General features: G+C 33.3%; 3 protein-coding genes across 9 annotated transcripts in view; 1 reads left to right on the top strand and 2 right to left on the bottom strand.

Moving 5' to 3' along the window:
• LOC109594829 (zinc finger protein 609-like) overlaps window positions 1–4190 on the top strand; it is a 54549-nt gene extending 50359 nt beyond the window's left edge. For 3 of the 5 annotated variants that reach the window (XM_049962254.1, XM_049962256.1, XM_049962257.1), the window contains 2 exons: window positions 234–2129; window positions 2740–4190. In XM_049962254.1, coding sequence (XP_049818211.1) covers window positions 234–2129; window positions 2740–2804 — 1961 coding nt within the window. In that variant the 3' untranslated portion in view covers window positions 2805–4190. Of the gene's footprint in view, window positions 1–233; window positions 2146–2739 lie in introns of all 5 variants that reach the window. The other 2 variants (XM_049962255.1, XM_020010066.2) reach the window with 2 other exon arrangements.
• Window positions 4191–4366: 176 nt separating this feature from the next.
• On the bottom strand, window positions 4367–6250 carry LOC109594820 (neuronal acetylcholine receptor subunit alpha-5). The gene is made up of 9 exons (XM_020010058.2): window positions 6222–6250; window positions 5931–6088; window positions 5830–5874; window positions 5648–5757; window positions 5415–5593; window positions 5146–5358; window positions 4942–5091; window positions 4711–4886; window positions 4367–4652 (listed from the first exon to the last, which is right to left on the bottom strand). The coding sequence occupies exons 2-9, from the start codon at window positions 6021–6023 to the stop codon at window positions 4479–4481; spliced, it is 1140 nt and encodes a 379-aa protein (XP_019865617.2). The 5' UTR covers window positions 6024–6088; window positions 6222–6250; the 3' UTR covers window positions 4367–4478.
• Window positions 6251–6842: 592 nt separating this feature from the next.
• The window catches only part of LOC109594810 (follistatin), a 73782-nt gene continuing 57614 nt past the window's right edge, over window positions 6843–23010 (bottom strand). For all 3 annotated transcript variants that reach the window (XM_049964252.1, XM_020010049.2, XM_049964256.1), the window contains exons 3-7: window positions 13085–13291; window positions 12776–13024; window positions 9686–9910; window positions 9374–9609; window positions 6843–9313 (exon numbers count right to left, since the gene is read on the bottom strand). In XM_049964252.1, coding sequence (XP_049820209.1) covers window positions 9293–9313; window positions 9374–9609; window positions 9686–9910; window positions 12776–13024; window positions 13085–13291 — 938 coding nt within the window. In that variant the 3' untranslated portion in view covers window positions 6843–9292. The remainder of the gene's footprint in view (window positions 9314–9373; window positions 9610–9685; window positions 9911–12775; window positions 13025–13084; window positions 13292–23010) is intronic.

Genomic DNA, 23010 nt, shown 5'->3' with positions numbered 1-23010 from the left:
CATTTGTTACACACACAGGAGTCTAATCTTAAATAATATACTTTAAAATAGTTGAATGTATGGTACTACATATTGATCACAAAACTAGCCGTTAATTTATTTTATTTGTAATTATTTAGTATGACCATATTAAAAATAAAAATTTTGTTTACTTAATTTTCTTTTCATTTACTGTGTCTGTCGCAACAAATTGTTGGAAATCATAAATTTATCTAAACAAGATCTCGTTGCAGGATCACCACTGACTAATTCAGGGCCAATGACTGCGGTGATTCGCGCTGCCAACTCAACACTACCTCCTGCAGAACAGGGTCCCATTGTAGGGTCCCAGACTGAAAACGTGACATCTGTGCAGCAGCAACAGCAGCAGCAGCAGCTGCCACAGCAACCTTCTCAATCGTTCTCGAACCAGCTGCAATCGCAAGTCAATACTCCTTCGCAGCAATTTACTCAACCACCTACCCTCATTATCCCATCACAGAATCCACTTAATCCGCCACAGTCACCCCAGTCGCCCAAAATGCCGACTCCGTTCAAAGTCAAGCCGACTGCGTCTCTCATGCCCGAGGACAAGAGCAAGCAGCCAGCACCGCTGCAAAGCGTCAACGGCGGCAATCCAAATGTGGCGAACACACCCGGAAAAGTGCAGAGTTTCAAGAAAAAGAACCGCAAGTCTCCGGCGGGCAGTCCTCTCCCTACATCCGAACAACCGGTGTTCGGTGTTGAACAAACTGCAGCAGGTAGAGACGAGGTCCAAAGTCCCGCGTACTCGGACATATCGGACGACGGAGCCCCAGTGGAATCGGAGGATAAATCGAAAAACCCTGACAAAAAGACTGAAAGCGGTCCTTTGCCCCATATGCCTAACTACGGGATGTACCAGTTTTACGGACAGTCGCACCAGTATCTCGTGCCCCAGGCGCAGCAAGACGGCAAACCAAAGGAGACCGACAAACAAGGTGAGAAAGCAGTTCTTGATAAGGACGGTAAGGAGAAAGGGTCTTCTGAATACCCGCAAAAAATTTTACCTCAACATTATTATCAATATGGTTATATGGCAGGGTACCCCTCATATATGGATCCAAATTTTGCCGGCGTACCCATGGTGCAAGAGGACAAGATCAAAGAGGAGCGGATAAAAGAATCACCCAGCCCTATCGACCAAACGGTGAAGCAGCCCACCCCAATTGCCAATGTAATACAGGTGCCCACCCCCGGTAAAGTAAAAAGTGCTGAATCCAATCTTAAGGAGAAGCATCAAAACGAAAATCACCAGATCTTGAAGGAAAGTATCGATCTAAAGAACCAAATGAATCCGTATATGTATTCGAGACAGTCGTCCCAACAACAGCCTCATCAACAATCGCAACATCAGCAACGCGATGAAGATGTCCGGCGTTTTTACGTGTACAACGATCAAAGACGGAAGGAAGGCCAAGGCATGCAGGACTCCCATAAGAGCAGCAGCACTGCTTCCAAATCGTCGATGCCCCAATCTCCCAGCGTTAAATTAAAGGAACCCAAATTGGAGGAAAAGAAAGAGAAGGAGATCAAACAGGAGGGCGTTAAACCCACAATGGAAACGCAAGGACCTCCGCCGCCTCCTACCTCCCAGTATGCTTACATTCATCCGGGTTACATGCAGTCGCCCTACCACGGAGCGATCCCTTTCGATCCCAACCACATGTACCGCGGGATCATGGTCCCAGGGCCTTACAGTAATAGCCCGTACTTGCACCCACAAATACCGCGCTATCACGCCCCTGAGGACCTGTCCCGCGCACAGCCCGGTCCCAAAGCGCTGGACGTACTCCAGCACCACGCCCAATACTACTCCTCGCACAAGATTCACGAGCTGCAGGAGCGGGCAATAAAATCTCCCACACCCAAGACTTCGGTGGCCAGTTCAAGTCCGTCGACAAACACGGGCGGCGCGCCACCCGGTCAACCTCCCGCCCCCATGAACGTGCCACCCACATCTCAGGCGGCCAACACGACGCCCGCCAGTGGTAAACAGACGCCGGGGGACGGCAAGGATTCGCGAAGTCCGCCGCCTCAACGACACGTGCACACCCACCATCATACCCACGTGGGACTCGGCTATCCAATGTACCCCGCACCTTACGGAGGTGAGTACCGATAAAGGTGATTATTATCTTTTTTTTATTATTTTTATGTACTAGTGTGTGTCTTGACATAAAAAGTTACTAAGACCATTAGTGGTAAACAGTTGGGTGACAACACTAATTGTCTATAGCAATTTTTTTTCATTTTTTCATTCACCTAACAACATACATAAATCATTTTCTGTGGGTTTGCTCATTCACAAAATTTTAGTAGATTTAGTTTTACTTGAGCCCTGTACCTCACTCCGGTTACGCCCTGAAATACAAAAGCATTTCAGTCAGTGTATACTTGCATGCTTCATCCATTATTTAATTCGTTCATCGTTAATGTATTATTTTAGGGCTTATCCAGAGATAGGGGACTATAAATAATTGAAAGGTCAGTTAATTAATTCCCCTTTGAATTATCATTTTTAGTTATCGATATAAAAGTCAAGAATTTTTTGTTGTTAAAATATTAAACATTAATTTTTTCTAATCTGTAGCAAAATTTGTTTTAGACGATTAAACAATATACTAGATTTTTTTACATTATCATTTTAAATTAGTACTCCCAGAAAAATCCATATAGTTAAGGAACAAAAATATATTAATTGTTTATTTATTACTTCAGCTGCCGTGCTGGCGAGTCAACAGGCAGCGGCAGTGACAGTGATCAACCCTTACCCGACAAAATGAGTGCCCCCCAGAGACTCCAAGTCCAGGAAAAAAACGTGATTCGGTGACAGTTTAGTGACTAATGCATTCCATAGATGTTTTGGTATCTAGTGTGCACTGCTAATTAAAATGTATCTCTCCCAGAAAAAAAAATTAATACGAACTTTTTTTTTATTAGACCACAGCTGTTCCGCAAGCGCAGAAAGGTGTAAATTTTATTGTTTCCCCGTTTTCATTGTATATAGTGTTTAAAAGTCAAAAATTAATAGTTAATTGATTATGTGGTAGACTGATGATATATTGACCTATTCTATGTAGGTATACTGTGTATTTTTTAATGTAAAACTATTTCCTTTCTCATAATTACTTATATGGAGTTGCTCATTTTCAGTACACCCTGTATCAGTGAACCAAAAATTGTTTTGTTTTTGAATATTGTACAGTGTAAAGAACAATTTTATGCGACGGCCCCAGTAAATTATAATTTATTGCCATGTTTTGTATTACCCAATTTTGTTACAAGAAAAATAAAAAATAATTTTAAATAAAACGCAATCATGCTGTTTTGTTTTTCTAATCCTCTGCCCTTATTGTTTACTGTTTGTTTCACATAACGATTAAAATTTGAAGAAAACAATTTTATGGTTGATTCCAAATAAGGGTGTCCGAAAATTGAACATGACTGTATATAAACGTTCAATAAGTTCCATAAGAATAACTTTTTATTTTTACATTTAATGCTTCATTCCAGTTTTAGTGGAGTGGTATTTGTATTATTACAAAATGTTTTTTATTTACTTAAACACGTTGCAGTCTGTACATGTGTAGTTTTCTGTAAATATAAAAGTTGACGTGATTTTTTTATTGACCACTATACACTATTCAGTTGAATGTATGCTGATTTTAGATAGTTCAGTATCATCTCAGTATTTTTTCTTTGTATAAATTTAATTTTAGTATTTGAAAGGAAACTACTTTAAATTAGTGAATAGTGAGTCATCTTATTTTGTATTCTCAGTTACAGTTTTACTACTATTTTATCGTCTTTATGTGACAACGGTAATGAATTGGAGTTCAACAGACTACTAAATTGAATATCTAAGTCCATGACAATGATTTCTATTTTAATGTGATTCTTAAACTATGTTATGTGTCCCATATTTTGTTACACGAACTCTCTGACAAGGGAGAGCGGCATGTTTATTATATGTATATTTATAATTTTGTAACTATTTTTTATAGAATGACTTTATTTAAAATGTGATAGTTAAATGTTCAAAATTTTGAAAGTAACCTTTACATACGAAAATTATTTTAGAAACAGATATTTGTGGAAATTTACCAAGTGTATGTACAGACTACGAGAGGCTTTAATGTAAAGTTGCTTAATAAAATTACTTGAACGAATTTTGCTTTAATTTGTTTCCTCTAATACATTTTTGGACAATTGTTTTATGAATTTTGTAAACGAATTTTTGTATGTAAGCTATTTATGAAATAATTAAATATGTGAAAATACACATTCTTTTTTGTAAATTGATTAATTAAAATCGTGTAGGATACGAAATCAAACTATATTTTTAAATCAACATTTATTTTCTTTTTGTCGTTAGTGAAATTGAGAAAAATAACGTTAGTTACAAATGCTTTAAATATTAAATTCAGTATCAAGAAAATTTTGAAAAAAGGTAAATATTATGGAATGAATGCGATTACTAGAGTGAAATAGACAATTACGTATGATAAAAATATTAATCTATCTAAAATTGAGGCAAATATCCTCCAATCTTGAGAATTTGTGGTGCTGTGATCTTCAGTGTTGTCAATGATTGTTGATCCATCTTCTTCACCTTTGGCTGTTGCTACACCCTGCAATGACAGTGTTAGTTCCAAATATTACTACTAGCTGATTTTATTTATTTTATACCCTGACTGAGTGATCATTGAGAATTAAAAATTGCCCAACTTTGCAACTTATCACAAATGATATAGTGCTGGACATCCAAACAGGTGGAGTGGTTTTCTTTTCCGATAAGCTCTTAATAACGATTGTGAAGACTATGGTGAGTGCACAAAGTAAAAGTGAATCCCTTGCCAAGACAACTAAAATTGTATATCGTAAATATAATAATATAATTTAGTTTACATGCAAACAGACTGAGTTGTGGCACCACATTTCCTTTCAAGGGAATCATCCACGAAACATATTGCATGTGGAGGAACTGAGCTATTAAATTCGCCAAACATAACGTGAGTCTGTCTTTATCTGGTTTCATCACTAATGAGGTAATTGTCAATATAATTCCAACTAGAAAAAACAGTTTTATGCAGTAAGTTACGGCATATGTAGCAGATAACTTACCAATTGCAGGAATGATCACACTTGCTGTATGAGCACCATGTAAACGATTAATTTTTAAGCTTAGAGTCACTGTGGGGTAAGTACTGTTAGGGCAACAGTCATAATGACCAGGATTTCTGTAAGCATTGAATTTTTCCAATTCCCATTCGCCATTTGGTACCAAATCATCCAAAACAAGTATTGGTTTTCTATATCTGATGTCCAGTTCTTCACCTAGTAATTAATTTCTTTGTATTACTGTTATTTCAGGTGATACGTGGTATTATTACCTTTGTGGACCCACGATCCAAATCTAACGGTGCAGTTTTGCGTATCAAATGGATATTTTGTCAAGTCTGCCACACAGAGAGCGTCCACGTGGCTACTAGGTACGCAAATCACAAATCCATTGTAATTAACTATACACCTTGTATTAGTAATTAATGCAGGGTCTGTGCTTTGATCGTGACTGTAATTTGAAGGAAATGAACATACTTTCAAACTATATATAAGTGTATTTTACCTATTATAAACCGATAAATCAGGCACCCAAATATCACTATTGGACAAGTGGATCTGTTTGATATTATCGTAGTCACTTGGTGTCCATCTTAAGTGCTGGTCAATCCAACTCTGCGGAGTTGAGAAAAGTGACACATGTTAGATTTTCTGGCATATTACAAGTTATGTTTAAATTATACGTACCACAGTGACCCAGCTATCAAGACTTAAAATTTCAGAATTAATATCCTAAAAAAAAATATCATGTAACCCCCTTATCATTCATATTTAAAGTAATAACTTACGTATGTGAAGTATTTTAAGACTAAATGGAATTTAACAACGATGGTTTTTTCGTTTAACTTTACGGGGCGCATTGTCTTGTCATAGCCACACATAAGTGAATTTTTTAGTCTAACGGCCGGTGTATTTCTATCAACTGAACACTCATCATCTCCACTCACTGAAAAATATTTTACATTAAATAGTGGAGAGTGCGAAACTGAACCTGTGTCACGTTAAACAACAAGATACCACATTCATTCATACCTTGCCGTCCAGTATTAATAATATTAAATAAAAATGTTTGTACTTACCAATATTAAATATGTTAAATATAACTATAAATACCAGGATGGAATTCATTATTGACGGTGTGAGATTCGATGTGGAACTGATGAATATGTTTCATCTGTGTGTAATTTGAAATTTAATACCCATTTAATTATCTTACGCCCTACGTGATAAATACTCATTTTACATATATTTTGTAACGGAAATAATATTTACCAATTTAGATTTAGAACACACGATTAAAATTATATAACTGTAAAAAATATTTGGTTTTAGCAAATGGGTAAAGTAATCTGATCAGATTAGGCAATCAAAATTTGCCTGAATTTACTTTTATAATTTTGTATGTGAGTCTGAAAATGTGTTTGAATTACAAAAATTCTTTTAATTTATAAATAAATATGTCATTGAGGGGAAAGGGGAAGGTGTAGGTATAAAAATAACAAATTTACTTTTAAGATTTAATCATCTATGTCTACAATAAATATCAATAAGTTACGCCAGTCTAATGCATTAGATTTATATAAATACACCAGAATTTCTTAAGAATAACAATATAAAAATACTTTAATAAAATACTGTACAAAATATATAACAAATTATATAAAAATCAAATTAACAAAATAGACATTTATTTTTTTTCGAAAAAAAAAAATAAAATAAATCTTTAAGTACACAAAAATTAATTTAAAGAATTATTATTTACAGGATATACTTACATGTGAAGGTACCAAATGAAAGTACACGTACACGTAAGCGCAAATCCCAAATAAAAACAATCAAAATATTTTTGGTATTAGCTTTTATATAGATCGTTTATTTTAATCTAATAATACAACTATTTAACTATTTAACAATCGAAATTAGTGTTAAATATACACTGAAACCTCAAAATAACATCAGTTACATATTGCGTGTTCATTTTGACGTTTCATTACGTTTTAATCAGACTTTTCCGCAAATTAAATTTTGTTGAAAGCAACTACTTAGCAGGAAATAATCACTGCTTCACGTAACAACTCCGACTTGTCGCTTAGCGTTGTCGACAACTTGAAATTTCGAAGAATTAATTTAAAAGATTTTCTGAGTACCATAAACATCTTAGAGATTTTCAAGATAGCACTACTGAACATTTTTAATATTCCACTCATCATAACGTCCAATAAACCGCATAAAAATAGTTGCCGGTCTAATTTTAGAATGAAAAAAGCTACGTTCTTGGGAACATTTCTATAGAAAAAGGATTTAGAGATGCGAGAACGTACATATAGATGATCTTACACAGATGAAATTCCAATGGTGTTTACAGTACCTGGTTTAACTAGAAACACTTTGCTAACTGATGTGTTAATAATAAATATTATACACAATTTATGTATCCTGATGTGAAGTTGTTTCCGAGAACGATGACGTGTTGCATTGGAAAAAAAACACGCATGCTCCCAAACAAAAATCAAATGCAATTGTCGTACCTGGAATAATTTTCTCCACTTAACCATTTTGAGGTAAACATTTACTTTATACTTTATGATAATACTACTAGAAAGTGGTTTTATAAATACATACAAATGAGGATATTTAAATAATAAGGACATTTTGGGCTCAGAATTCATGTTATGCATTCTGCAGCGTCAATATGAATTTTATGATAATTCCGTTGCGATTGCGGCAAAAAACTTGGACAGTTTACTTAATTTGCTGTTTATTTATCTCGACGTGTTTTGCAAGCCAGATCCCTTGATTTTGTACCAAACACGTGCACACAATACAGGGGCTCATTAAAAATTTAATTGAGGAAAACTTTTAATTTCACGTACCGCAGTTGTTTAATAATGATCGGCATAAATGTGCGTACGAAATGATTTTTATTGGACACATTTTAATTGTTGCCCAAGTTAATTCAAAGCCTCGGCCGTTATCAAATAGTTTTCGATCGTTTTCGAATCGAAACACAAAAACGGCTGGCATCGGAGACACGAAGATATTTAGAGTGATTATTTGCCCCTCGTAAACGCATCGAATGGAACAGTCTTTATCAATCTGAGAGCAGGAATATTTAAATGCAAATCAAATTGTTATTATTTCAACACATTATAATAAACAACCTTAATTCTGTTACGAAGCGGTTGACTCTTCGAATTCCCGTTTTAATGGAAAAACTTCTTATTGGGAGATAAGTCGAGGAAAGATACGGCCTATATGACCGAAGAATTTTCTCGGACCCGTCATTTGCATCTAAATGAATAATTAAATTGAAATAATGTTGTCCGGCCGAGTGTTTGAGCCAGTGTCGTCACAGAAGTTTCCTTTATACGTTTGCATTGTGTTGAAATTCTGTCGCACGTCAATTTTAATGTTTTTCGTTTAAGTTCAGAGTTGTTACTTGTTGGGTTGTTTTGAATCCGAGCAAGGTAATTTGACGACGTTATTTTCAAACTGAAAACAAACATAACACATCGATTATTGTCACAGGCTAAATAATTCTGTTGAATTATGAATACATTTCTATGACAATTTTTTGTATTATAAATTAGAAATTTACTCTTCTCATAATAAAAAAATTGATTTCAGTTAAAAATTATTAGTATTGTACATTATATAATTTACCTTTCCGTTTCCAATAAAAATATATATTAAATGTTTGAGTAATAAAATAATGTGTTTTGGCATTGCAGTTATTTTGACGAGGCGAGCTCAAAAATAACTTCGCGAAATTAGTAACTCGAATTCATAAACCTTGTCCTCGTGTCGGAGTTCATGTATTTCACACTTGTTAGTAAATAATTTTACATGAACACCGTTTACAAGTGATATATACATAAATATAATAACATCTTCACTACATCCATTTTCTATTACCTACAGTTCTGGACATTCATTATTATTAGTTAATGTCATTATTATTAAGATATTATAATATTATGGAATTTAACTGTGTCAATTAGTTAGTACCTATTAATTTGCTAGTCATTTTGATTTCAGCAATTTCCGAGTAATTTGGCTACATTTACAAACACACGTAAGTATTCGTTTCATCTCTTTGGTTTACAGTTTCAGATTTCCTAGATTGCAATCTAAGTTTAATAAGCAACGATCAAGTCTTCCCCAGCTTCACCTGAAACAATCGACAAAAACCATACAGAACTTAATTCGTAGTGAAAACGATTTTCCTCACCTTCGCCCGGCATTTTCCGCTGTGCAAGGTGTCAATGACGTAGCCGCGTTGGCACGAGTCGTTCATCATGTGGCACCAGGTCGGATACGTGGAGTTGTTGGTGCCGCAAATCGGACCGTGTAAATGCCTCGGTCTACAGTTGTCCGAGCAGGAGACGCAGCGGGGCATCCCCGACTTCAAATCCGTCAGACACGTCTGTCGTTCGCGACATTTCACCGTTTCACATGTCGCTTTGGCTGCGAAAAAAAATGGCAAACGTTTAATTTATTGCATTAGATAAAGTGACATTAAAAATTCCTCGTTGTTGCGTACCTCGACATGCACCCTTGTAGGCGATCGGTATGGCTTTTCCCTTGCGACAAGCTTTCTCGCGTAGGTGACAAGTGCTGGGGTACGTGAGACCGTCGGAACCGCACACCTGGCGACGTTTGGGGGCGGAAGCCGTACATTTTTTCGTGCAGTTCACACAGTGCGGGGTCAAATTTTGATCTAGGAGACAGTGTTTGCCTGATGGACAGTTGATTCTATCACAGGAACCTGAAATAATTCGTTAATTTTAATTTTTCACTTATCTAGACTTTAACAATTTGTTGGTTCTAAGTTGAAACTTGAAATATTTCTACTTGTGGCATGAGATTCCAGAAATCAAAATCTATACACATATGTAATGATTTTCAAGACATGGAGGAAATACTTGTTAATAACATATTAAGACCTGATGTTTACAATTATTGACTTATGTTAATAAAAAGTATCAAGGTACTACTTAAGTACTTAAGTAGTTCCTTTTTCTCAGTAAGTTTCAATAAATTACGTTTATTGGATGATACGAAGACATTTCTAGATCATTTTATGTATATCAAAAGTAGGGAAAAATTTTAAGAAATTGATTATTTTTGTTAACCTCGGTTTATTGAAAATTTGTTATATTGATTTGAGATATCGTAATAAAACTTAAATTTAGAAAGTGGTCAATATTTTTATCAGGTATTTCAATATTATTTACGTTTACATTTTTGATATTGGTCAAATAAATGGAATATTTTTAAGTTTACATAAAGTGAATACATTTTCTTTAAACATAGAAGCCTTCAGTGTGTAAAAATGAATAAAAAAATATATTCAGAAAACTTGAAAAAACGAATCTTAGATTTCCATGGTTTTGGACTGAATTAACGTCAGATTTTGTAAAATTTAAGAATTAGTCAAGGAACTGTCTCAAAAATCCAAAAAATTTGCCTCCTGAGTAAAGTGAAAAGACGTATAAGTCCTGGAAAAACAAATCCAAATGTCTAAAACGCATCAGAGAGATATTGGTAAACAATCCAACAAAATCATCAAGGCAAATTAACCAAAAAATATCCCAAGATTTCGGTGCAGTTGTTTCTAATAGAAGTGTGAGGCGTCGGTTATGTGAAGTCGGCTATTTGGGCGTATAGCTGTGAAGAAACCTTATATATCCAAACGAAACCATAAAATCCATATGGAATTGGGTCAGATGGTAGGCAATATGTAAGGAGGCCAGTTGGAATGAGACATGATTTTAAGTACCAAAAACCAACAGTTAAATACGGTGGTAGAAACATCATTATTATGGAGATGTTACTATTCTAAGTATAAATTGAAGGCAAAATGAATCGTTTTGTCTATAAAGATATTTTGGCAAATCATATGCTGCCATTTGCGGAAAATAATTTGCCTATAGTTTGGAAGTTTTAACAAGATAACGATCCAAAATACAAATCCAGACTTGGTGAATGTTCTCCTATGGCCCTCACAGACTTAAATCCAATTGAACATCTATGACAGTATCTGTAATTAAAAATCCAACAAAAATACATCAATAAAAAGGATTTGTGGCAAGTTATACAAGTAGAATGGGCAAATATCCCGTGGAAGTGTGTCGCAATCTTGTCGACTCGATGATCAGTAGAAAAGTTATTAAACAAAATGATTATACTACCAAACATTAAATAAATAAACTATTTCCAAATTTATTTTGTGTATATAATATTATTCCATACTACTCCTATTCATCACATTTTTTTTTATTTAAATATACTATAGCCCACATATATAATGGAATATATGATCACAGTAAATCATTTTTCCACTTACTCTTTATTGATTCTAAGTTGAGACCTTTAACTAACGAGATTTATGATTTCAAAAATCAAAATCTTTTTTCTTCACTTTTTGAATTACTTATTAAGACCTAATATCTTTACAATTATTGACTTACGTGGTAAATAATAAATGATCAAAATAAAAAATGGGAGTCCCATAAGTAGATTTTCTTCCCAGCAGAGAATTATTAAATAATAAACAGCGATAGCTCCTTCTGTTTCCTGTTTTTCTTTGTATATTGCAAATCCACCACTTACAAGCCATCAATAAATTACGTTTATTGTGATACAGTGGGTGATACGAAGACATTTCTAGATAATTTTAATGTACCATAAATAAAATTTGAATTGTTCCGTTTCGACATATAAATCGTTTTTCCTGTCATAATACGCTCTGTTTCTTATGTAACAATAACAACATAAATTAGATGGGCCGAGTTTACACTACATATAGAGCTATATAGATATAATCGTAAATCGTTAGTACGATAGTTATACATGCTAAAGAAATTATTTTTATTGACAATTTTCACCCGTAAATTATAAATTTATTAAAGCAAGTTAGATAAGTACCGCATTTAAGATCATTTTGCATGAGTCTCCACAATTAACACATTATTTCCCACGGTTAATGCGGAGCTACTCATTATTTTATAGCGTTAATGCTCCTTTTATATCCGCAAATGTGATCCTCGACCAATAAACTTGTGAAAGGGATAAGTAAAACGCTTAAATTTGGGACACGCACAATTTTAAAGCGGTCCCCTGTTTACTATATCGGTAAACGTGTAAATATTCAGATGTAGCCAAACTCATTTATTTTCGATATGAAATTTTCAGTTTGAACGGCCAGACGAAAAAACAATTTGCAATCAACAATGATGAAACAGTAACGAGCGTGCACATATCCACCACGAATGTAGACATAGTTTGTCACTGTTATTGTTTTGACTAGACAAAATTGCAAATAATTGTTTATGCGGCTACAACATTTCATTGCTTCCATTCCATAAAACCGGAGATTCATTTACATACTTTCTATATATGTAATGGTTTAATGTTTTATTTAGTCTAACCGATAGGGTATTGTTTAAATAAATTGGTTTATCTTGTTAGCTATGCATTTCCGAAAAAGGCACTTTATGGCGTTTTTTTTTAGTGATTGTTATTAATAACATTTTATGATGTTTCCAGTTTATGCGCGTATATGGCCTTGATCACGGTCCGAATTTCACCTTCAGCGTCAAAAACAAAAAAATAAAAAATGTTTACTCACTTTGGCAGATGCCATTGTAAGCGACCGTCAGCGTGGTTGTCCTCCTCCTGCAGGCGCGCTTCTTGAGCCGACATACGTTCCTGTAGCTGCGACCGTCGCTCCCGCAAACCGCCCCCCTGCCCGGTCCACCGTTGGATCGTACCGCCTTGTTGCTGTTCTCCCTGCACTTGGACGAGCAGATGCACTTGGGCACGCCCTTCCGAATCACGCACGACTTCTCCACGCCACACTCCACGTCCCGACAAGAATCTGAAACACCATCAGGCTGTAGGTTTTTCGAATATTTTATTAGGCAAGGGTGCGGGGTACCTCTGCATGGTGAACATGGCACGCCACCACCGAGGATCCGATAGAAGAACAGCGTGCCGTTGTCCAGTTCGCTGGAGGACCAGGCGGTTGTGAGGGAACGACTAGAGCTGGCGGCCTGGCAGCAGTCCTCCTTGGTGCTTTTCTCACGCAGGATTTCCATGCACCGTCCGTTGTTGTTGCGGATCATGGTAGACCAACAAGTACCAGCTGGAACAATACATAATATTTATCAATTAAATTTCACTGAAAGAACTTAAAATTTAATGTTTTCAAGAATTTTAATACCGAGAAGTGTCAACTCAGGTACTCCAACAAGTGTCAATAAGTACCTCAGTAGCCAAAAGAAGGTTATATTTGTTTAATATTTGTCAGTTTATAATGGACGTAGTTAAACTTAAAAACACATCTGTACTATCGCTAACCTCGTTTGTTGCAACAAATCTGTTACATGGTTTTGACCACGTTTGTCTTTGATATGGCCATACCCTGATGATGTAGAAGTAAAAATTTATTGCAGACCGAATTATTTCTTACAGTACGAAAAAAAAAAAAAATATTATATCGAGTATTGTTCTGTCACTGTAACTTGTTTTTTTGTACTTAAGAGACACACCTAGTGTGATGGCCCAAAAAAAAATGTTTTGGGAATATTTTTAAAGAAAATTATGACATCAAATGTTTTAACATTTGGAACATACATTTGTGTATAAATAATGAATATATAACGAAATTTTTAAATGAAAAAAAAAATAATTTTTAACGAGTTATTTGCTATCTACCCAAGTCACTAAATAAAAAAAGGTCCTCCACTGCTGCAGTGATTATTATTGAACTAGAAGGTATTAGTACCTCTACGCACGACTGTGAAAAAAAAAATGAGATTTAAAAAAATGGCTAAGTTTTGAAAAAATGTGTCGAATTTTCCCGAAAATTTGATGATTTTTGGCCTTTTAAAATTACCCTTTTTAAGCAATCGAAAACCTGGAGGTTCATTGTGCAGACAAATACATAGAAAATAAGTAGAAAAAAAAATTAACCTATCGGACGATTTGTCGAGTTACAAATTTGCAGCATATTTGAAAAATGTAGTTTCGAGGTAACTGCGTTTAAACAAAAACTGATTGATTTCATTGTTATGAACAGATAAATGTTACATGAGTGTGAAGTGGTGAATTATATGAGCTGTTGCAGGTTCCTATAATTCACCACTTTATAATTCACCACTTTCTTCTTCAAAAAGCACATGTTGGGCTGTTGTAGCTGTTCTTCAAGATGATCGACCCTCTTTTGAGGCAGCTAGTTGGCTTAACTCTGATCTGATATCCAAAAGACGCATCACAGCCACTAAACATTTATTTATTTCATTCAAATGCATTCTCAATCGTAGGCGGAATTAATATACGAAACATTACATTGCAAACTTACAACTCACTAAATTGCTAATTGCATAAAAAATCGAAGCAAACTGAATAATGGTTGAATCAATCAAAATATTTTCATCATTACATCCCAAACAACACTGGTAAGTCATGTAGTAAACTTAACTTTCTAAATGCTACTCTTTAGAAGGCTGTAAGTCAAAAACTATTTTAGATATTCATTTGAAATTTCGGTATGTTATTTTTGAAAAATTTTCAATTTTTCAGAATTTCACACTAGGTGTGTTCTTTCTGACATGCTTTTTTAAAAAATATGAATAATATCATAAAATGCAAAAATTTAAAAAAATACTTCTTTTGAAAATTGCCAAAATCCTTAATTTGTTGAAAAAGCTTATTATATTTTGCTTTCTTAATTATTATTACACGTATTATCTGCAATTTAATAGATGGTAAGGATGTAGTTTCCAATTCCTTTCGGACTTTTCTTAGCTTGGTTTCCTAATATTTGTTGCATGCAATATTTGGAAACTCCTAGATGGTAAGCATATTTGAGCTGAGGTGAAGTTGGTGTATCATATTCACAAGAACCACCCTGACTTTCTTTAAACGAAACTCTCCTTGAACCAGTGTACATCTAAAACACATTGGTACATTTTACGATCCGTTAATTAAAATGAATGACATTGTAGTATTTATGCACCTGCCACAAATTTAAAGTTTATATCATTTTTCTAGTTAAATTATCAACCTTAAAAAAAGTAAAAAAATTCACGCAACCACACAAAGTCTAATTCGAATTCTGGTTATGGTCGGTTATCCTATTATATATATTTATACTAATAACATTTTTGATGATTGGCTGGTTCCGCATACGACATGTTTTTACAATAAACTTAAAAAGACAAGTGTTTTTAACCATAATTACCATTCTTAATTACATCATTATATAATAATTGTTGCACGTGGGCTGCTTTTTTTCTGTGCTTAGGAAATATGTTATTGGACGTTTTAAATCTGACTGATTCACGTATATTAAGCTGGACATTTTAATTGAAGTCGGTAATAATATTGATTGAAAACAGGCATGCTAATAGTTTATGGGCTATTAGTATGCAATTTTGTAGGAACGATAATCGTCGTTGCAGGTGTATCTCTCAAGGATATTTGCATAGGTATTATTTACATAAAAAATGTAAATAGACATTTTTTATTGTTATTATGTATTATTATTTAAGAAGTGAAAGTTGCATGTTTGGTGCTTAGTGAAAATAAAATAAAATTGTTATTGAAATTCTTGTAATAAGTAAAAGCTCACTGAGTAATTTCACATTAAAATGTCCATTAAGCATTACTTATTAATGATTAATTTACATTTTTAATGCATAAATGTATACTATTCAGAAATCGACAATAATCGTAGAGTAAAGAATTTTTTTCCTTAACGATCGGCTAATTCAAGTAAAACTCACAACGAAGTACTTAGTCCAACATTTTCGTTTCCCACTATACATGTATAATTATCCGAAAGACCAAGGCGAACATTTCCGAAATAGCTCAATGAAAAGTCCCAGTTGAAATTGCGTCAGAGTCGGGACAAGACAAAAGCACGCCGTTACGTAACGCGACAGGGAAAAAAAAAGTGCCGCGGTAAGAGGCCGTGCACGGTTGCATGCATGCATTGCCTAGTAGTAAAGGTAGACGTAAATAGTTGTCTCAAGGTTTCCAATTCAAAGGCGATCCTTCGTCGTCGCCGTCGCGGAGCGCTGCCGCTGTCGCTGTCGTGGCCATCGCCGACGGCGTGGTACCAGCAACAGGTGCAAGCTCTCGGCCCTAATTACGAACCAATTCAAATCAAACACTCATAATTATCGTGTAATGATGATGACGGCGAATAATATCGTGAACACGTCTCTCCGTATTCCCGTTGTGTTAGGCACGATGGGTGCGATGGTGCCTTTTGGGTGACAAAAAATTATTTCTTAGTTATTTCTTCCGGTACGAAATACTCACAGATTTAAGTCGTTTTGAGGACCAACAAAAAACATGATTATTATACAGTAAAATTATTTAGACGATAAGATGTTTCAGTTCGATCGCATCCTTATGGTTAAGTTAGAAAGATTTCAATATTTTTTTAATTTATTGAGCTGCTTACGTATTTTATATAAAATTGGCCATGAATAAACTCATAAACTCATGTGAATTTGCGTCATACACGTACTGGTTCACATATTGAAAAGATTCCATTGATTGTGAGTTATGGAAATTAATTTCTTTTTTAGTCACATTTTATAAAATAAAGAATGAAATATTTATTAATATTGTTTAATCTACATTATATACTTTAAGGATGTCTCAAATTGGTAGATTTACAATTTACTGACATTTAGCAGATATAGAAAAAATGTAATAACTTTTTTATTTATATATTTTTTTCTACATGCACTTTTTTACCAAAGAAATAGCACAAAGTTTAAAATTAAACATTTTGTAGGATATTACATGAAAGGATTTAATTTAAATTTATTCCAGTCAGTGTATAAAATGTATTTCAATATTCTATGTTATACACACATTTTTCATACACGTATACATTGCTGTAAAAAGTAGGATTTATATTATTTTATTGAATAACGGACTTTCTATGGGAAGAAAGAAATATTGTACTCCAGAGAAGAGGGAAATAATAATTAAAATGCATCACATCATAACAAAAAACTCCTTTTTTAGACAGGCAAACTGGAAGAATCAGGAAACGAAATCCTTTCTTCTCTTCTAGGTAAATGAAGAATGAATTAATTGAATCATACAATATTGGTGTGTCTAATAGAACAGTCAGACGTCGACTGAATGAACAAAACTAGGAGGGATGTATTTTAGTAAAGGAAAAGTTTGCATAAGTTATACTTCAGAATTTTAGCGAAGAGAAATTTGGAGTGATGAATTCAAGTTCAACAGAAAATGTTCAGATGGTAAATAGTTAGTTGGTCGTATTCCAGATAAAAGTTTGGACCCTACACACACTACAAACACTTTGAAACATGATGGAGGGAATATTATAGTTTGGGGTTCTTTTTCTTGGCATGATAGAGTACTATAACAGAAAATTATTTGTAGACCCTTTCATGTATATGATATATATATGACACATTACCAAAGTTAAAATTGATTAAAAGATAATCATGTTAAACTTCTCTAATGGCCAGCGTAAAGTACGGATATAAATCCACTTGAAAACTTATGAAACAACATAAAGTGTCGACTAAACACTAAAAACCATCAAATTTAGATGAATTGTGGTTATTAATTGAGAGTTGTGGAATTTAATTTCAAACGACCGTCCAAGTTATGTTAATAAATATATACTTTTTAAATGTGTCCTATTTCTGTGACCATATATAATTTGTTTTAAGGTTTAGTTTAAGAATGTAGTGCAATTATTTTAAATTAAATATAAAATATTTTAAGGTGTGAATTTCCTAATTAACAATAAATAGTAATGTATTTCATTTATCTGGCCACCATTGTACCTCAAAAATATGTGCATTATATCGAAATTTTAAGGAGATAACTACTGCTTAAAAAGTGGTTGGTAAAAGGTATAATTTATAAAAAATAAAAAGTTATCTCGATATCTGAAGAATGTCAGTTTTCGTAGATATTTCAAAATTTATTGTGTACATTTTTTCTAAATTATTTAAATTATAATAAATAATTCAAATAATGTTTATGATCAATAAAATCAATTTTTATTATACATGGTTTTTAGCAAGTAAAAAATATGTCTAATCATATTTATGCATATTCATGAATAATTGTTCACTTAACTTGACATCAATTCCCTTTAACTAACCAATTAAGTCCGTCAAATATGATGAAAACGTATCAGGTGCATCCGCCAAAAATTGAACATGTTGTCCCAACCTCAAAAACTAACGAACACCGTAACGCTAGAACTAATCGGGGACGTTTACGAAACACCGAACGCCGATTATGCCGGTTCATTTTTTCAATACAATATCAATTCCATGAAACACGCGCACATTAATAACCGGAGAAATATCCTTTTACTAATTATTCACATGCACGTGCAAGATTTCCTCTCGCCCCGAATGCATCTAACCGCACGGTGATTAATCGCATTCACCAAGATTGAATTAATTAGGACAATTGTTGTTAACCGCAATCAACAGTTGCGAAATCGCTTCCGATTTAATTACCGCCGTAAAATCGCCGAGCAAATCATACACCGTGGATTTTATGAATTCCGACGTTGGTTATTATTAAAATAATTACGGTTGTGGGCTTTATCAGTTTGTTTGATGATTTTAATCGAATCACACATACATGTTTTTTTAAAAAATATATATACATTTGTGTCTTGTACTCGTATTAAACACACTTAATTAATGTATGTATTATTTTATAATGTATATTATTTTCAAGAAACGTGTCAAGAATGTCAGTGAAATAAATTTTTATAACTCATTGATGCTTATCTGAATACGAAATCAGTTGACGTAGATGAATAATCAAAATTATCCAAAAGATGACTAAGTGGGTGGGACTGAAAAGACATTCTTCCCATTTGTCATAATTAAATCACGGATTTATATGCACTGAATGTTTGAAATTGTGTGTATATACAGGGTGTTTTATAACTTATCTGAAAATATTTAGGCACGTACTTCTTAAAAATTATAAGTCGATTTGGAAGAAAAATCTACTAACTAAGACTACAATGAAATAAATAATTACAATGAAATAAAAAATTTTAAAATTACCAACTTAATTGGATGACTGTGATAGATAAATTTGTCTATAATATCGAATCGATGTGTTGAAAATCGTGAAAAATTGCTAACTTTATTTACAGAACTTACAGAATTATAAACACTGTTATTAATATGATTATTCTATTTTAAATATTTATTTAACTTAAACTGTATTATAAGTGCTGTTTTAACGTAAATTTTTCTTAATTTAGATACAAATTAATTCTCGTAAATGAACTTCAATAAATACTGTATAAAATTTCAAAAATTGAATATATAAATTTATCAGATTTGGTGATGGACAGAAAAATAGTACACATTACTAATTAATGTAAATTAGGAAATTAATTAATTTAAATGCAATTAAAATATTTTGTATTTTATCTAAAATAATTATACTATATTTTTGTTACAATTTATTTATTTTGTACGTAAATCATAATAAGTTTTATTTATATTAAATCTTAAATAAAATAAATGCATAATGTGGCTGGTCATAGAAATATCATACATTTAAAAAATATGTTTTTATTAAATAATTTAAAAAAATGGGTAATATTTTTATGGACATCCTTTGTTTGTATCGCCTGTAAATGGCAAATATTTAACGAAATATGGGAAACAGTAATTTGAAATTAAATTCCATGACTCTTTAAATAATAACCACAATTCATCTAAATTTGATGATTTTTGGTGTTTTAATCGAGACTTGTCGTTCCATAATTTGCCAATTGAGTTTAGATCCGGACTTTACGCTGGCCAATCGAGAATTTCAACATGATTATCTTTTACAACAATTTGGACACATACTTTAGATAATTATCATGCATAAAAATCCATTCAAATAATTTTCTGTAATGGTCCTATACCATGTCAAGAAAAAGTACCCCAAACCATACCAAACTTTTATTTGGAAGACATATTGTTTACTACCTGATTTAGAAGTGGAATTTATCACTCCAAAGTTGTTTTCGCCAAAATTCTGGAGAATAATTACTATATTTTTGTGTTTTGTACAAATATTCTTTTTTGATACCAATAATTTCTTTACTAAAATACATCCTTGTCTCTTTTTATTTTTTTGGAAGACAAGAAAAGACTTTGTTTGCTGATTTTTCCACCTTGCCGGCTTTTAAAAGGAATTGTTTTTTTGTTAGGACTATTGTATTGTATTGTACTGTTTTCCTGTTAAATTTTCAAATGACTGTGTTGTTTCATATTAATTAATAACATTGTTAACCATTGAATAATTAATTTACGGTATTACTGTAAGTAGCCTCAGTGAGGTGCAACTATGAATTAATAAAAAAACTCCATGATGTGTGAACTCATTAAGGAAAAAAGAAGGCTATTTGAACATATCTTGTAACTTCTTTTTGTTCTAAACTTTTTTGTTTATTTTTACGTAATGACTAAGTAATTGCAAGTAAATTTTTCAAGAAAGAATCATCTGAAGAATAAAAAGAACTGATCATTTGCTATTTTCATTAAGACCTTACTTTGGTTATTACCTCTTCAAATATTCATCTCAAAAAAGTAGCGAAGGTGATGAAAAAACATTGAGAAGAAAATAAATTTAAATTCGAAGATTATCATTCGGAGACAGTGAAATTGGCTTTCCATTACAACGAAAGTGAAACTTTCTATCAAGAATTCAGTTACTAGAAGATAAAGAAATATTTATCTTATCTTCGTTGTATTATCAAGAATAATTCTTTTGTATGATTTTATAATAATTTAGATTGTGTGTGTGAAGAAGCTCTTTAGAATATGGTTTAGAATTAAATAGAAACATACTGTTTTAGTAAAAAGTAATAAATAATCTGGAACACATGATACACAGTTAACAATTTAATGGTAATGTCTGTGGCATCTTCTTGCACCTTATTTTCAGTTAAAAGAAAATGTCATATCTGAGTCATAACGCTGAAATTTAATTTTTCATGATATAAATGATATAAAAATTAATAAAACACTTGTTCATATTTGAATTTATAATAAGAAACAATTTTTGAGCACTTGGCAGACAAATTTTATATCTAAAATAAATAAAAAAATTTACAAGAGGTTTCCTTATTAACGAGATCATAAATGATTGACTTGACTTGAATGGATAAATCGAATAAGTCCTTTTTGCATAAAACCCGCACTTTAATCGCAATGCTGGTACTAACCTTCTACAAACTGAACTCCAAAAAACTAAATAAAATAATCAATCGCAATTTCATCCATTAGAGGGTATTGATCTTAGAAAATTGGTGTTGGCGTTCTCCGTTCAAGGAAAAGCAATTACAATTACCTAATGCAATTTCTAATTAAGATTAACTTGTACATTGGTACCGGACTGCAAACACTATCCATTACATCTCGTCAATTGGGACGAAGGTCTGTATGTAACGAGCGCCCAAAACGAAAACGAGTAAAAACAAAGCGCTCGAGATCGGACGCGGTCCGCGCGAGTGCGGGGTTGGTATTTTTGCGAAACGATTACACTAGAATAACCGGTACCTACTTGAAATAAAGTAAAACAATAAAGGAAGGCGCACCGTAATGATCATTCAGTTTCATCAGATTTTTACTAAAGCACGAAGGAGGCAGTAAAATTGTACGTTAACGTGCAATTATCCACGAACACCTGTTGCCTGTAACAGAAATGTTACACATTGTTGCTCCTTTGATCTCCATTGTTGTCAGATTCTCGCCACCCATTTCCAACTCTATTTACTAGATTTTATCATTTGTCGGCGATTGGAGGTTTTAGAAAAACCGATTCCGTCGATTTATTTAGTACTTGCGCTTCAACGTCATCTTCCACGGGCATCATTCCCTACACACGCAAACTTACATAAAAACTATAAACACAGATGCAGTATTTTCCATAAATACCGAGTCTGGCCATGGTTTATTTTTTGTTTTCGATATTAAATGTGTTGTTGTTTATTATATTGGGTGTGCATCGACAACGTCGCATCGACTTGTTGATTCTCCGCTTCTGCAATCTCCAATTGCGCACGTTGCAGTTTCTTTCTTTCTAATCTGGAATTAACAGACACGCCAGACGAGCGGGAGACTCTTCCACGATCACTACTCTTGCAGAATAATGATACCTTTGCTTCTCCTCTTCGTTTTCTTCTTATTCTTGTTGGGCTGTTGTTTTTTTTTTTCGCCTTTGTCTTAGTTTTGCGAGTACAACGGCCACGTCAGCGTCGCACATACTAATGTGGTTTTACTATGGTACGTGGGGGCTTTGAGATTGAATTGCAATTTTGTGTGGATTGTAATCGGTGTGAGTAAGCACACCGTTGGTACTAAACTGTTGAAAGTGATTGTTGGTACTGTCTAAAGAATTTGTTTCTCTTTGTTATCATGGAACTTTCAAAATCCTAATTAATGTGACTGCTTCAATCAGCAACACAAGTTTGACGTTTCTGCTGAGCCAATACAAGCTAATGGTGATTAGGATAAATAAGAAGAAATAAAGAGAAGAACCTTAATGGTGCCAACAAATAATAGTCAGACTTCCTAATGGTCATATAATTAAATAAGTTGCAGGTTTGATCAAGAACATTTAAGAGTGTATTTCTAATTAGAAGATAAAAGACTGAGTGACCATCTGTTGGTTAAATGTCATTAAAGTAAATCAAGATGAATAAATTATAAATATGGAATTATATTTGTATTTTTTCTTGAGCATGTATCTACGGCCAACAACATCCATACGTAGAGTTGGCGGACTGGCTTCCTGCATAATTAACGCCGGACATAATTA

Source organism: Aethina tumida, chromosome 1 (genome assembly GCF_024364675.1).
Source record: "Aethina tumida isolate Nest 87 chromosome 1, icAetTumi1.1, whole genome shotgun sequence".
Lineage (NCBI taxonomy): Eukaryota > Metazoa > Arthropoda > Insecta > Coleoptera > Nitidulidae > Aethina > Aethina tumida.
This window is presented reverse-complemented; position numbering and strand designations above follow the sequence as displayed.

Excerpts from the sequence above, each read along its gene's own strand:
- LOC109594820 (XM_020010058.2), bottom strand. The coding sequence starts at position 6,023 with ATGTGTGGCTATGACAAGACAATGCGCCCCGTAAAGTTAAACGAAAAA. Across the intron at positions 5,875-5,930 it reads TCTTAAAATACTTCACATAC|GATATTAATTCTGAAATTTT; the intron begins GTAAGTTATTAC and ends ATTTTTTTTTAG. Across the intron at positions 4,887-4,941 it reads AAATGTGGTGCCACAACTCA|TTGTCTTGGCAAGGGATTCA; the intron begins GTCTGTTTGCAT and ends ATACAATTTTAG.